General features: G+C 39.5%; 1 protein-coding gene across 4 annotated transcripts in view; it reads right to left on the reverse strand.

The window, feature by feature from the left end:
* LOC139750393 (uncharacterized) overlaps nt 1-16,949 on the reverse strand; it is an 89,505-nt gene that overhangs the window by 18,780 nt on the left and 53,776 nt on the right. For 2 of the 4 annotated variants that reach the window (XM_071665130.1, XM_071665131.1), the window contains 3 exons: nt 13,894-14,067; nt 11,676-11,775; nt 3,897-4,596 (listed from right to left, as the gene is read on the reverse strand). In XM_071665130.1, the coding sequence (XP_071521231.1) occupies nt 11,728-11,775; nt 13,894-14,067 (222 nt within the window). In that variant the 3' untranslated portion in view covers nt 3,897-4,596; nt 11,676-11,727. Of the gene's footprint in view, nt 1-3,896; nt 4,597-11,665; nt 11,776-13,893; nt 14,068-16,949 lie in introns of those variants that run through there. The other 2 variants (XM_071665132.1, XM_071665133.1) reach the window with 2 other exon arrangements.

The raw sequence follows: 16,949 nt of genomic DNA on the forward strand, positions 1-16,949 counted from the left end.
GCTGGTGGCTGATTCATGTGAAAAACTGCAGAAGCTGGTGACTGAGTTTGGTAAAGTGTGTGAAAGAAGAAAGTTAAACGTAAATGTGAATAAGAGCAAGGTACAGTAGGGTTGAGGGTCAAGTCAACTGGGAGGTAAATTTGAATGGAGAAAAACTGGAGGAAGTAAAGTGTTTTAGATATCTGGGAGTGGATCTGGCAGCGGACGGAACCATGGAAGCGGAAGTGAATCATAGATAGGTTGGGGGAGGGACGAAAATTCTGGGAGCCTTGAAGAATGTTTGGAAATCGAGAATATTATCTCAGAAAGCAAAAATGGGAAAGTTGTTTAGTGGTTCCAACAATAGTGGTTCCAACAATGTTGTATGGTTGCGAGGCGTGGGCTATGGATAGAGTTGTGCGCAGGTGGGTGGATGTGCTGGAAATGAGATGTTTGAGGACAATATGTGGTGTGAGGTGGTTTGATCGAGTAAGTAATGTAAGGGTAAGAGAGAAGTGTGGAAATTAAAAGAGTGTGGTTGAGAGAGCAGAAGAGGGTGTTTTGAAATGGTTTGGTCACATGGAGAGAAAATGAGTGAGGAAAGATTGACCAAGAGGATATATGTGTCAGAGGTGGAGGGAACGAGGAGAAGTGGGAGACCAAATTGGAGATGGAAAGATGGAGTGAAAAAGATTTCGAGTGATCGGGGCCTGAACATGCAGGAGGGTGAAAGGCGTGCAAGGAATAGAGTGAATTGGAACGATGTGGTATACCGGGGTCGACGTGCTGTCAATGGATTGAACCAGGGCATGTGAAGCGTCTGGGGTAAACCATGGAAAGTTGTGTGGGGCCTGGATGTGGAAAGGGAACTGTGGTTTCGGTGCATTATTACATGACTGAGTGTGAACGAATGGGGCCTTTGTTGTCTTTTCCTAGCGCTACCTCGCACACATGAGGGGGGAGGGGGGTTGTTATTCCATGTGTGGTGGGGTGGCGATGGGAATAAATAAAGGCAGACAGTATGAATTATGTACATGTGTATATATGTATATGTCTGTATGTGTATATATATGTGTACATTGAGATGTATAGGTATGTATATTTACGTGTGTGGACGTATGTATATACATGTGTATGTGGGTGGGTTGGGCTATTCTTTCGTCTGTTTCCTTGTGCTACCTCGCTAACGCGGGAGACAGCGACAAAGCAAAATAAATAAATAAATAAATGAATATATTTATATATTTTTTTTTTTTTTTTTTTATATATATATATATATATACATATAGATGGGTAGTTTAATTGGGATAGTAATGGAAGGAGTGTGGTTGAGAGAGATGCGGGTGTGCTGGAATGGTTTGGATATATGGGAGGTGGAGGGAACAAGGAGAATGGGAGACCAAAATGGAGATGGAAGAATGAAGTGAAAAAGCTTTTAAGGGAACATGACTGAGAGTGTACGGGGTGCATGAAATAGAGTGAACTGGAACAATGTGGTATACTGGGGTTGATGTGCTGTTCATGGACTGAACTGTAGCATTTGAAGCATCTGGGGTAAACCATGGAAAGGCCTTTGTTTGGGGCCTGGTTTTGGATAGGAAGTTGAGGTTTTGGTGCATTACACAATGACATCTAGAGAATGGATGAGTGGATGTGGCTTTTCTTCATCTATTCCAGGCATTACCTCACAAACATGGGAAACGGTGATCAATAGCCTGGTAAGAGTGAGGCACTAAAGGCTAAGAAGTGGTATTGAAGTCCAGTTATGGAGACTTTTGCCATGGCCACCCCTTCAAGGGAATGGACATCAGAGATATAGATAGATAGATGTTAGTAAAGAACTTATGTTGCCACAGATAGTAATCTTTATTGTGTTCAAATATCACACATAACAGCATATGTGAGAAAATGTAACTTGACATATCCCCCTTGAACATATCCCCATTCTCAAACATGAACTCTACAGTAAAGTTGGTTTTTAGTTTTGATAATATTAATGAAAACATCACATATATTAAATGAACACCTGTACACAGATCAGCAAAGCTATTCTCAGACTCAATTAGGTGAGGTTTTCATTCATTCTGTTGATTTTCAAGAGTTTCTCTCTTTTCAAGTTGCCTGCATTTTTCTAGATAAGCATTTCAAAGTCATGTACTGTAGGTTGTACATATATGAGACAGATTGTGGATAAGTAAATAGTTTTTAGTACCAAATTTGCCAGTATTAAAGAACTGTTTCAAAACAAAGTAATACAGTAAAACCACAGTGTGATATTAGAATGTAAAACAGAGATTAAGAGAAACATATAATAGAAGGATATGAGGGTGGGGTCAAATATACTGGTATATTGTGGATACCATGCACCTATTGTGCCCCATGCTTAACATACAGTATTCCTTTTCATTGGTGGTAGGAATTATGTACAGGAATTCATCAACAAACATAGCAAAGGACTCCTATAGAACTCCGATCTTTAACCAAAAACTTTGATATTTTTGAGGAAGCTGGAGAGCTATCCCAGACTGCAGGCTATTTTGTAGTTCAGAGAATTAAACTCTGCCATATTTGATTTGAGTTATGCCAAGATAAGCTGACAATGCAAATACAGTCCATGTAATACTAATTTCTTATGTATACATAGTATGCTTACAATGCAGCCTTCAATGAAAAGGAAAATGTTGCCACTGTACTAACCTTACCAGTTATATAAACAATAAAATGCAACTTTAAAGTGAACTTGTAGAGCCATTGTGCAATAATGTGGTTTGCCTGGGTTTTTTTTTTTTTTGCTATACTCATATATTGTTCAGTAAATACATCAACAGTGCATTATATTACTAGTAAGTGCTGTTCAGTTTCTACCATTAAAAGGAGTCAAGTATATTTTGCAGAATGGAACCTTTAGTTTGTCAGATGTCTATCCCTTATATATAATCCAGTATTAAATATTATGTATTGTAAATTGTTTAAATGCATAAGTATATTTGCTCTCCTTGTTCAATCTTTGATGTACTGATGCTCAAATTTTTATATTACAAAATATTATTTTATCAAAATTACTTTTATATGACATAGAAGTCTAATAAAAACTTTTTTATTACATTATCATCTAACACCATCACGGCTCAATTTTCCATTTATCTTCTGTGTATTTTTTCTACATCCTTTCTTCTTTTTATTACATTCTTACTGAGGTAATAAGTCGAAACTTTATCAGATACCCAAAGTAACACACAATTCAACTTATGGTCTAAGAATTTGGTTGACAAAATATGGGAGGGTAGCACCTTGATTTCAATGTATGAAATCAGTATATGATAAATATTTCTATAAATCCAACATAATACAAATAAAACCCAAAATTCCCTCCATCACATGAAAAGTATATAAGAAAGATGATGCTTCAGAAAAATAATTCATGCATGTTCACAAATGTGGTTCCTTACGTAAAATAGTATGTAAATAGGTGTATTAGTCACCTAAATATTATTTATCATATAACTGCCTATTCCATCCAAGTGATTTATCACTTTTATATCTTTTATCATACTTTGTTGCTGTCGCCCGTGTTAGCGCAAGGAAACAGACGAAAGAATGGCCCACCCCACCCACATACACGTCTACACATGCACATATACATATGTATACACACACAGACATATTGGAAAGGATCACAATTTTGCGCGTGATCAAGATATTCCTATGAGTCCACGGGGAAAATGAAACACGAAAAGTTTCCAAGTGCACTTTCGTGCAATAATCACATCATCAGGGGAGGCACAAGAGAGAAATATAACAGTCAGTTGATATACATCGAAGAGATGAAGCTAGGACGCCATTTGGTAAACATGTGATTGTCCAAAACATCATATTTTGGACAATCACATGTTTACCAAATGGCATCCTAGATTCGTCTCTTCGATGTATATCAACTGACTGTTATATTTCTCTCTTGTGCCTCCCCTGATGATGTGATTATTACATGAAAGTGCACTTGGGAACTTTTCGTGTTTCATTTTCCCCGTGGACTCATGGGAACACAGACATATACATATATACACATGTACGTACTTCATACTGTCTGTCCTTATTCATTCCTGTCGCCACCCCGCCACACATGAAATGATAACCCCCCCTCGCATCTGCGCAAGGTAGTGCTAGGAAAAGACAACAAAGGCCACATTCGTCAGTCTCCCTTTCCACATCCAGGCCCCACAAAACTTTCCATGGTTTACCCCAGATGCTTCACATGCCCTGGTTATTGATATACCATCAATAACTGAAGAAAACTGGCCTTATTTGCACACATACACTTTCCATGGGAAAAGGGCAGTACAATGTCCAACTACATATTTCCAGTGCATCCCGTGAAGCATTTACTGTCAAGATCAGGAGGGGTTCTTTAAGAAGGTCAGAATTATTCCCTCTCACGGTTTCATTCTTACTGATAAATCCACTCTTGATTTACATCCATCCTGAGGTACTATTTTAAGTTCTGCTGAACACTTCTTGAGACAGTAAAAACAGTTGTGGACATTTCCTATTTCAACCTTCATTTGTTCACTCAAGACTTTTTTCTCCCTATATGTCCAGTATTCTGCTTAGTGGAGGCATCTGTTAAAAAAGAAGATTTTGGTTAGATAAGAACATGTCATTATGTCTAGTCTACATATGGGGAACGAGCTTTACATTCCTTGAGCCCCATTTCTTAAAACTCAAAATTCAACAGGCTTTTGAATTTCCCTGCACTCAACATATACAGTTTCTTCACTTAGCTTGTTTCACATGTCCACTATTCCCTCATTAAAATCATTTCTCACGTACTGACACACATCAAACATTATCTCTAGATATTTTATTTATTTATTTTGCTTTGTTGCTGTCTCCCGCGTTAACGAGGTAGCGCAAGGAAACAGACGAAAGAATGGCCCAACCCACCCACATACACATGTATATACATACACGTCCACACACGCAAATATACATAACTATACATCTCAATGTACACATATATATACACACACAGACATATACATATATACACATGTACATAATTCATACTGTCTGCCTTTATTTATTCCCATCGCCACCTCACCACACATGGAATAACAACCCCATCCCCCCTCGTGTGTGCGGGGTAGCGCTAGGAAAAGACAACAAAGGCCCCATTCGTTCACACTCAGTCTCTAGCTGTCATGTAATAATGCACCGAAACCACAGCTCCCTTTCCACATCCAGGCCCCACACAACTTTCCATGGTTTACCCCAGACGCTTCCCATGCCCTGGTTCAATCCATTGACAGCATGTCGACCCCAGTATACCACATCGTTCCAGTTCACTCTATTCCTTGCACGCCTTTCACCCTCCTGCATGTTTAGGCCCCGATCACTCAAAATCTTTTTCACTCCATCTTTCCACCTCCAATTTGGTCTCCTACTTCTCCTTGTTCCCTCCACCTCAGACACATATATCCTCTTGGTCAGTCTTTCCTCACTCATTCTCTCCATGTGACCAAACCATTTCAAAACACCCTCTTCTGCTCTCTCAACCACTCTTTTTATTTCCACATATCTCTCTTACCCTTACATTACTTACTCGATCAAACCACCTCACACCACATATGGTCCTCAAACATCTCATTTCCAGCACATCCACCCTCCTGTGCACAACCCTATCCATAGCCCACGCCTCGCAACCATACAACATTGTTGGAACCACTATTCCTTCAAAAATACCCATTTTTGCTTTCCAAGATAATGTTCTCGACTTCCAAACATTCTTCACGGCTCCCAGAATTTTCGCCCCCTCCCCCACCCTATGATTCACTTCCGCTTCCATGGTTCCATCCGCTGCCAGATCCACTCCAAGATATCTAAAACACTTTACTTCCTCCAGTTTTTCTCCATTCAAACTTACCTCCCAATTGACTTGACCCTCAACCCTACTGTATCTAATAACCTTGCTCTTATTCACATTTACTCTTAACTTTCTTCTTTCACACACATTACCAAACTCAGTGACCAGCTTCTGCAGTTTTTCACATGAATCAGCCACCAGCGCTGTATCATCAGCGAACAACAACTGACTCACTTCCCAAGACTGCATACTTGCCCCTCTTTCCAAAACTCTTGCATTCACCTCCCTAACAACCCCATCCATAAACAAATTAAACAACCATGGAGACGCCGAAAACCTACATTCACTGAGAACCAATCACTTTCCTCTCTTCCTACACGTACACATGCCTTACATCCTCAATAAAAACTTTTCACTGCTTCTAACAACTTGCCTCCCACACCATATATTCTTAATACCTTCCACAGAGCATCTCTATCAACTCTATCATATGCCTTCTCCAGATCCATAAATGCTACATACAAATCCATTTGCTTTTCTAAGTATTTCTCACATACATTCTTCAAAGCAAACACCTGATCCACACCTCTACTGCTTCTGAAACCACACTGCTCTTCCCCAATCTGATGTTCTGTACATGCCTTCACCCTCTCAATCAATACCCTCCCATATAATTTACCAGGAATACTCAACAAACTTATACCTCTGTAATTTGAGCACTCACTCTTATCCCCTTTGCCTTAGTACAATGGCACTATGCAAGCATTCCGCCAATCCTCAGGCACCTCACCATGAATCATACATACATTAAATAACCTTACCAACCAGTCAACAATACAGTCACCCCCTTTTTTAATAAATTCCACTGCAATACCATCCAAACCTGCTGCCTTGCCGGCTTTCATCTTCCGCAAAGCTTTTACTACCTCTTCTCTGTTTACCAAATAATTTTCCCTAACCCTCTCACTTTGCACACCACCTCGACCAAAACACCCTATATCTGCCACTCTATCATCAAACACATTCAACAAACCTTCAAAATACTCACTCCATCTCCTTCTCACATCACCACTACTTGTTATCACCTCCCCATTAGCCCCCTTCACTGAAGTTCCCATTTGCTCCCTTGTCTTACGCACTTTATTTACCTCCTTCCAGAACATCTTTTTATTCTCCCTAAAATTTAATGATACTCTCTCACCCCAACTCTCATTTGCCCTCTTTTTCACCTCTTGCACCTTTCTCTTGACCTCCTGCTTCTTCCTTTTAAACATCTCCCACTCATTTGCATTTTTTCCCTGCAAAAATCTTCCAAATGCCTCTCTCTTCTTTTTCACTAATAATCTTACTTCTTCATCCCACCACTCACTACCCTTTCTAATCAACCCACCTCCTGCACTTCTCATGCCACAAGCATCTTTTGCGTAAGCCATCACTGCTTCCCTAAATACATCCCATTCCTCCCCCACTCCCATACCTCCTTTGTTCTCACCTTTTTCCATTCTGTACTCAGTCTCTCCTGGTACTTCCTCAAACAAGTCTCCTTCCCAAGCTCACTTACTCTCACCACTCTCTTCACCCCAACAGTCTCTCTTCTTTCCTGAAAACCCCTACAAATCTTCACCCTTGCCTCCACAAGATAATGATCAGACACCCCTCCAGTTGCATCTCTCAGCACATTAACATCCAAAAGTCTTTCTTTCGCGTGCCTATCAATTAATACGTAATCAAATAACGTTCTCTGGCCATCTCTCCTACTCACATACGTATACTTATGTATATCTCGCTTTTTAAACCAGGTATTCCCAATCACCAGTCCTTTTTCAGCACATAAATCTACAAGCTCTTCACCATTTCTATTTACAACACTGAACACCCCATGTATACCAATTACTCCCTCAACTGCCACATTACTCACCTTTGCATTCAAATCACCCATCACTATAACCCGATCTTGTGCATCAAAACCACTAACACACTCATTCAGCTGTTCCCAAAACACTTGCATCTCATGTTCTTTCTTCTCATGCCCAGGTGCATATCCATCTCTCTCCATCAACTTTCAGTTTTTACCCATATCAATCTAGAATTGACTTTCTTACACTCTATCACATACTCCCACAACTCCTGTTTCAGGAGTAGTGCTACTCCTTCCCTTGCTCTTGTCCTTTCAGATGCGATTCATTATTTCTACAAGCAGGGCAACAATAATATGACTTCTAAAGATCACATTTGATTATCATCCCTTAAATAGCCTGGAAAACAAGATGGCCCATAACATACCACTTTAGGATCCTCCACCACAGCAATTTTCTGATCCTGTGGGTTATAATGAATAGATATAAAGATGTTCCCAAATAAAACTGGTATGTCCAGTGTGTGTTAGCCCATTTTTGATGGAATGGCCCATCTCTCCTTGGATGTCCCATCTCCCCTTTTCATTTAGTAATATGAAGTTTGGCTATGAATTGACGTTAGTGACAGATATTAATACAAAGTCTTCAGAAGATATTATGATTGGCCTCCTTTGTTTATATTGAATGTCAGAGGTGAATTTGCACATACTCATCATACTTTTTTCTACCCAATCACTGCTGACACTTTTCACCAAAAAATTTAGAATTTATTTGGGAAATTAACCCCCTGACTGCTTGTGTATCATATACTGTACAGGATGTTTCTAGCAGTTGACTTCAAGTACGCCATATATGGTGTGGGGCACTGAAAAATCCTGTGTATAGTAACTAGTGAGGTACAGTGTCAGGTAAAAATACTAAAAACTGTCCTGTTGCTCTGATATATACTATTTCCAAAGTCTTTGAATATCCTGTCAACTTCCATACTCTCAGACATCTTGAATCTCTCACCAGTATGGCTTCCATAAGAAGAGCTCCACTGGTGATATTCTTTCCAATTTAACTAATGTCTGGTCATCATCCCTGAAACATTCTTGGGAATCCTATGTAGCTGCCCTACCCTTAATTATATCCAAAGCTTTTGACATGCTGACAACATCCTTCAAATCTGCACCTTCCTCTCTCACTCTATCTGCATCTTCTATCGATAGACAAAATCTAGTTAAGTTTGATGCATCCACGACATAGTTACTGTCCACCTCAATATCAAAATTCCCCACCACTTTCCTCTCTCCTTTGACTGATCTGTAACTCCCCTTCTTAACTCAATAAACATTCTCGGTATTAAAGTAATATGAACACTGTTTTGGAAAGCATACATTACAGAAATAGGCAAGTCTGCCTCTAAGAGACTGGTAGTCCTGCTTAAATGTTGAAGTTTCTTTTCTGCCTAAGCAATTGCTGTTTATATGAATGACTGATCCATCTTTGTATGGAGTACTGCCCTTACATCTGGGGTGGTTATAACTCTGCATACTTGACACTTGAGTTTAAAGCAGTCTGACTTATCAACACTCCCATGCTAACTTTAAAACTTGATCCACTTGCTCTACATCACAATGCAATATTATTTTGGTATTTTCTCCTGAGAGCTAGCAGCTCGTGTGCCCTAATCATAAATAGGACCATGTAATACTCGGTAAGCTGGTGCATCACATGATTACCGTTTAGCCGCTGGCAACTCAAGGGTGAGCCAATTTGGTAAAATGATTCTTTCCCACACCTCAAAGCTCTGTAAAGTCTTTACCTTCTCATGTTTTCCCCATAACTATAACTGCATTGTTGATTGGTTATTTAGGTACTTCAATATGTTTGGATCATGGTGAGTACACATTACTACTTATTTCAAGGTGAAACTGGATCTCAATACAACTACAAAAAAATATTCATTAATACACGAGATTTCATGAGATTCTACCAATTACAGAAATACCATACAAAAAAACTATTTCAAAAGTTTTCTTTCTTAAGGGAAAGCAACTGTACAAAGCTTGCCACTGTCCAGATCTAGATCATGGTACACCAATTTAGTAGCCCTGGTATAGAGGCAAGGGGAACAAAGACAGATGTTTGAATTACAGAAGTATTAGTTTACCATGTATACTGGGTAAGCTGTATTGAAGAATGGGTAAAGCACAGAGCATTGAACTGGGAAGAACACTATGGTTTTTGAGAAATGCTTGGAGAAACAGAAGGTTTTGTAAGACATTTATGGATCTGGAGAAAGCAAATGATAATGGTTGATAGTGGTGCTTTGTGAAGGGTGCTATGAATATATGTGTGGGAGGAAAGCTATTAGAAGCAGAAGAATTTTTATCAAGTAAAGGTGGATCTGCAGCATGGGTGTATAATGTCACCATGGTCGTTTAATCTGTTTATGGATAGGATAGTGAATGCAAGGGTCTTGGGGAGGAGCAGGTATGCAGTCTGCTAACAGTGGGGGTGAGTCATATGTCTGCTTATGATATGGTGTTGGTAATACATGTGAGTAAGAAACTGCAGAAGCTGGTTTTTGAGTTTGGAAGAATGTATGAAAGAAGAAATGTTAGAGTAAATGTCGATAAAAGCAAGGCTATCAGGTTTAGCAGTGAAAAGGGAAAGGTATTTGGAGTGTGAGTCTGAATGGAACCATGAAAGCTGAAGTGCGCCATCAAGTGGCTGATGGGGCAAAAGTCTTATGTGCATTGTGGAATGTGCGGAAAGTAAAGTTACTTTCTTTTTTGAGCAAAGATGTGTGTGTTTGATCATATAATGGTATAGTATTCCCATCAGTGCTATGGATACAAGGCATGCCCCTTAGGCAAAAATTTAAAGGATATGGTGAATGTGTTGAAAATGAAATGTTTGAGGACATTATGTAGTGTATGGAGGATTGATCAAATAAGAAATGACAGGTAAGAGAATAGTGTAATAGTAAGAGCAGTAGAGGGTGTGATGAAACTGTCTGAAAATATACAGACATGAGTGAGGAAACAGATGACTAACAGGGTATACATAACAGAAGTGGAGGAAACAAAGAAAAGGGGAAATCAAAGAAGAGGTGGAAGATTGGAGTGAAAAATGCTCTAAAGGCCTGGGGCATCAACATGCAGAAGAGTGGAAAGTGTGCATGGGATAAAATAGATTGTAGTGATGTTATTTAAATTTGATGATGTGCTGTCAATGGGCCCTTAGTCCCTCACCCTTAACAATCCACTGGCAGAGAGCAACTCAAGTGCAGTGTTTTAAGAGGCTCCTACCTAATGTTCCTACCACCTAATTCTACCTAATGTGTCTACCAAATAATCCTGCATCATGTTACAACCTACATCTACCTAATGCTCCCAGCTTATGCTCCTACCTACTACAGTACTTCTACCTAATGTTTCTACCTAAAGCTCTTGTCTAATGTTCCTACTTCTATCTATTGTTCCTACCATTCTGCCAAAAGGCAGGACTAGCACAAAAACTCACTGCAAGAAAATCAAGTTTTGCAAAGAATAAGTTGTGCGAGTTATGTGTTGTCAACTGTTATTTGTGACAAGGAGAGATTGTATATATAAGGATAAACTACCAGCAGTCCATATGTGGGTGAAGCAGGAAGAGCAAACAGCTACGCGATTCAAAGGAGTGCAACTTTGAAACCACTGAAGTGCTGGTTCACTATGCAACCATCACTAACCATACCAATAACCAGGTGGTTCATTTTGGTAATATACCTCCCTAGTCAGTGGCTGCCTACCAACTACTACCTAACTATCAGAATTCTTTTATCATTTCTTGATATTTCCTACTAATAAATAAAATATAACTTTTTTCTGAAATATTTTCAATAATCTCTAAATACCATTATATGGAGAGTCTTCAGTGGGTTTTAATAAAATGAAAGTATGATACTTAAAAACAAAAACTACTCAAATATTATGGTTACCATGACTCACTAGTCTATCCACCATCTTGAATGGAAACACTGTCAATCATACAACAACAAAGCTATCCTTCTTCCATCTTTTTTATCTTCACCTTCAAAAAACGAACAGCCTGCAATGAAAAGAAAAAAAAAACATTTAGTACACAATAAAGCACTCGTTTATATAAATGTGTAAGCATGTGTGCATGTGCTGTTTTACACTTGTACTTTGTTACATCAAGAACAATTCACATTTTTGTAAGGTGCTGGCATTCACACTTTATTTGCACAAACAATTCCAGTCAACCACTACCCTTACACCTAATCAGGGTTTCTTAACATCCCTCCTAACTAGCCTCTTTCTCAACTCTTGGTCATGGCCCCTAGTAATGCACCTTGTGAAGAACTGTTTGTTAGTGTAATTACCTATTTGTACCATACAGGAAGGAATTTCATGTTCATAAAGGCCAACCTCTTGAACAATCTCATACTATCATACAAATCTTTATTTACCTACTTATCTATTTATCATACATGATAGCCGTTTCCTGCATCAGCGAGGTAGCACCAGGAAACAGATGAAGAATGGCCCGTACATATATATACACACACAGACATACATACATATGTACATAATTCATACTGTCTGCCCTTATTCATTCCCGTCGCCACCCCACCACACATGAAATGACAACCCCCCTCCCCCAGCATGTGCACGAGGTAACGCTAGGAAAAGACAACAATGGCCACATTCGTTCACACTCAGTCTCTAGCTGTCATGTATATGCACTGAGACCACAGCTCCCTTTCCACATCCAGGCCCCACAACTCTTTCCATGGTTTACCAAAGATGCTTCACATGCCCTGGTTCAATCCATTGACAGCACGTCAACCCCGGTACACCACATCGTTCCAATTCACTTTATTCCTTGCAAGTCTTTCACCCTCCTGCGTGTTCAGGCCCCAATCACTTAAAATCTTTTTCACTCCATCTTTCCACCTCCAATTTGGTCTCCCACTTCTCCTTGTTCCCTCCACCTCAGACACATATATCCTCTTTGTCAACCTTTCCTCACTCATTCTCTCCATGTGACCAAACCATATCAAAACACCCTCTTCTGCTCTCTCAACCACACATTTTTTATTATCACACATCTCTCATACCCTTTATTACCTATCACATATAATACTGAAGTGGTTTTTTTTGAGGCATGATTTCACTCTAAATGCATATATATATTTTTTACATATTTCTTTTGTGTTTATATCTTATTTATACAGATATAACTTTATGTATTATCCCTGGGGATAGGGGAATAAAATACTGCATACATATTCCCTGCATGTCATAAAAGGCAACTAAAAGGAGTGGGAGCAGGGGGTCTGGAAATCCTCCACTCCAGTTTTACTTCAACAAAAGGAGCAGAGACATGGGCCAAGTGGGGGTTTCTCCCTCTGAGGCTCAGTCATCTGTTTCTGACATTACCTTGTTAATGCAGGAATCAGCAAATATGTAATAAAAAAGGATATGAATATATGAAATAACTCTTTTCACCAAAACTGTAACAGCACACACGTGGCATCACATCCAGGTGATGTATATGCACTCTCTGTGACAATCTGGATGACTGAGATGTATGGTATTTTCTCCAGATTTGGTGATACACTGCCTGTGACTTCTATGGATAATTGATAGAAAATATCAGCTTGTATTTTAAGTAATGATGAGCCAATAAATGTCATATGACACACGAGCTAAAGCTTCATAACACGTCATGTGATGCAAGGAGCAATGAATGAATTTTTAAACTAAATATGTATGTAAAAACATGAAACATGACACTCATCCATGGACTGAAAGTGCTATTTGGTATAACTCATATGGTCAGTGCATGATCAAACTGAATCCTGAGTTACTAAGTGGTCAAGAGTGAGGTCAATGACATCATCTCTGTGGTGGTCTCTGACTGGCAAAAGGTGGGCTTGATACAAGTAACTGGCACTATCTTAGTGGGAGGATAGTAATGGGTGAGGAAAGTTAGTTTTCCCTTGCCAGAAACACAAGAAGGTTAGGAGGTCTAAACACTGAATTTCCTTCAAAATATCTCGGAGAACCTCTCATGCTCTTGGCACAAATTGCAGAGGAGAGTTACTTTAATAAGTTGGTGTTCATATCATCAGCAAGTGATCATCTTAGACATCATTCAGCTCCTAACATAAGTTAAAAATACTTTATATATGAAACTAACCTTTTTATACTCATCTATCTGAGCTTTGGCATGAGCCTGAACATTTCTGAGTAAATTTTCATAGCGGGTTCTCAGTTCTGTCAAGAGGATTCTTGTTTCTTCTTGCTTACATGCCACTGCTTCTGCTACTGCTGTAGTCCTTTCTCTTTCCAAGAGAGCTTGATAACTAAGCACCTGTGAAAATTATGTGTATGTTATTGTTATTGCTATTATCATTATCATTCTTATCATCATACAAGCCAGGACCCCTTTTTGGAGCTCCTGTAACTTTGAAGATGCAACCCATGCAGAATCATAAATATAATGGACTTCTTTGGATCGAAAAAGCCCTTGACAAGACTGTACTTCTTGATGTCCATTGCTGATAATACACATTGCTGATAATGCAGTCATATCAAAAGTGGCTTCTCACTTGTGCCACAATCGCTTACAGACAGAATCAGATAACACATTTATGCTTTAATAAGAACCAGGGAAATAATGGCCTCCATTGGACTGAGAATCTCCTCAATGAGGCTGCACTCCTTTCTGAACACAAGCAATGGTACTAACTCACTGAAGGCAATTTTCATTCATAGTTTGATCTTCATGCACAGAAAATCCAGTTAAATCAAAAATATAAATCAATTTTTTTTCATACATATTTGCAATTTCCCATGTTAGCACGATGACATCAAGAACAGAGGACTGAGACTTAAGAGGGAAAATCATCACATAGCCCCCCTTCTCTGTTCCTTCTTTTGGAAAAGTAAAGAGAGAAGGGGAGGATTTCCAGCGCCCCACTCCCACCCCTTTTAGTTGCCTTCTATGACATGCAGGAAATACATGGGGCGTATTCTTTCTCCCCTATCCCCAGGGATTTCTATTACTTTATATTTATTAAACTTGATCGCCATCTCCCGCATCAATGAAGTAGTGCCAGGGAGCAGACAAAGAAAGACTCATCCACAGATATACACACACATATATACATATCAAAATATACATGTATACATATATATACATACACATATAAACTTGTATATATTCATACTCACTCATCTTCACCCATTCCTAGTGCCATCCCACCCCACAGGAAACAGCATCACCCCCTGTGACAGTGAAGTAATACCATGAAACATACAGAGAAAGACCACATCAGCTCACATCCATTCCCTAACTGTCATGTGTGATGCACTGAAACCACAACTCCTTATCCACATCCAGGACCCACAGACCTTTCCATGGTTTACACCAGGTGTTTCATATGCCCTAGTTCTATCGACTGACAGCATGTCAACCCCAGTATTCCAAATCATTCCAATTTACTCTATTCCATGCACACCTTTCACCCTCCTGCTTGTTCAGGCCCCAATTGCTCAAAATCTTTTTCACTCCATCTTTTTACCTCCAATTTGGTCTCCTGCTTCTCCTTGTTCCCTCCACTTCTAACACATATATCCTCTTTGTCAACATTTCTTCACTCACTCTCTCCATATGCCCATATCTCAACCACACTCCTTTTATTATTACATGTTGCTCTTACCCTTTCATTACTTAATCAATCAAACCATCTCACACCATATATTGCCCTCAAACATTTTATTTCCAATACATCCACCCTCCTCTACACAGCCTGATCTATAGCCTATGCCTCGCATATACATGTTGGTACTACTATTCCTTTAAACATACCCACTTTTGCTCTCCAAGATAACGTTCTCTTCCCACAAATTCTTAATCACTCCCAGAAACTTTGTCCCCTCCCCAGTCCTAAGACTCACTTCTGCTTCCATTCACTGCTAAGTCCACTTCCAGATATCTAAAACACTTCACTTCCTCCAATTTTTCTCTATTCAACTTTACATCCCAACTAACTTGTCCCTCAACCCTGGTGAACCTAATAACCTCGCTTTTATTCACACTGACCCTCAACTTTCTCCTCTCACACACTCTCTTAAACTCAATCACCAACTTCTGCCGTTTCTCTTTTAAATCAGCCCCCAGTGCTGCATTATCAGCAAACAACAACAAACTAACTTCCCAAGCCCTTTCATCCCAAAAGACTGCATACCTGCCCCTCTCTACAAAACTCTTGCATTTACCTCCCTCACCACTCCAACCAGAAACAAATCAAACTACCATGGTGACATCACACAACCTAGCCGATCTTCACAGAGAACCAATCCCTCTCCTCTCTTCCTACTCATACGCATGTCTTACATCCTTGATAAAAACTTTTCTGCTTCTAGCAGCTTACTTCCCATACCATATATTCTTAAGACTTTCCATAAAGCATCTCTATCAATCCTACCATATGCCTTCTCCAGATCCATAAAAGCCACATAAAAATCCATCTAGTTTTCTAAGTATTCTCACACACATTCTTCAAAACAAAGACATGATCCATACATCCTACTACTTCTGAAACCACACAGTTTCTCCCCAGTCTGATGCTCTGTACATGCCTTCACCCTCTTCATCAATACCCTTCCTTATAATTTTCCACATATACTCATCTATGTCTCTGTAGTTTGAACTCTCACCTTTATCCCTTTTATCTTTATACAGTGGCACTATACCTGCATTCTGCCAAACCTCAAGCACTTCACCATGATCCATAAATACAATGAATATCTTTACCAACCAATCAACAACACAGTCACCCCTTTTCTTAATAAATTCAACTGCAATACCATCCAATCCCACCGTCTTGCCAGATTTCATCTTCAGCAAGGCTTTCACCGATCTCTTCTTTTTTCACTAAACCTCTCTCCCTGACTCTCTTACTTCACATACCATCCTGACCTAAACACCCTACATTGGCTACACTATCATCAAACGCATTCAACAACCCTTTGAAAACTTTCTCCATCTCCTCCTCACTTCATAACTACTTGTTGTCATTTCCCGTTTTGCTCCATTCACCGGTGTCCCCATTTGTTCTCATATTTCACACATCACTGACTTCCTTCCAAATATCCTTTTATTCTCCCTAAGTTTAATGATACTCTCTTACCCCAACTCTCATTTGCCCTCTTTTTCAATCCTTGCACCTTTCTCTTGACCTCCTGCCA

This window comes from Panulirus ornatus, chromosome 9, assembly GCF_036320965.1.
Source record: "Panulirus ornatus isolate Po-2019 chromosome 9, ASM3632096v1, whole genome shotgun sequence".
NCBI classification, from domain to species: Eukaryota; Metazoa; Arthropoda; class Malacostraca; order Decapoda; family Palinuridae; genus Panulirus; species Panulirus ornatus.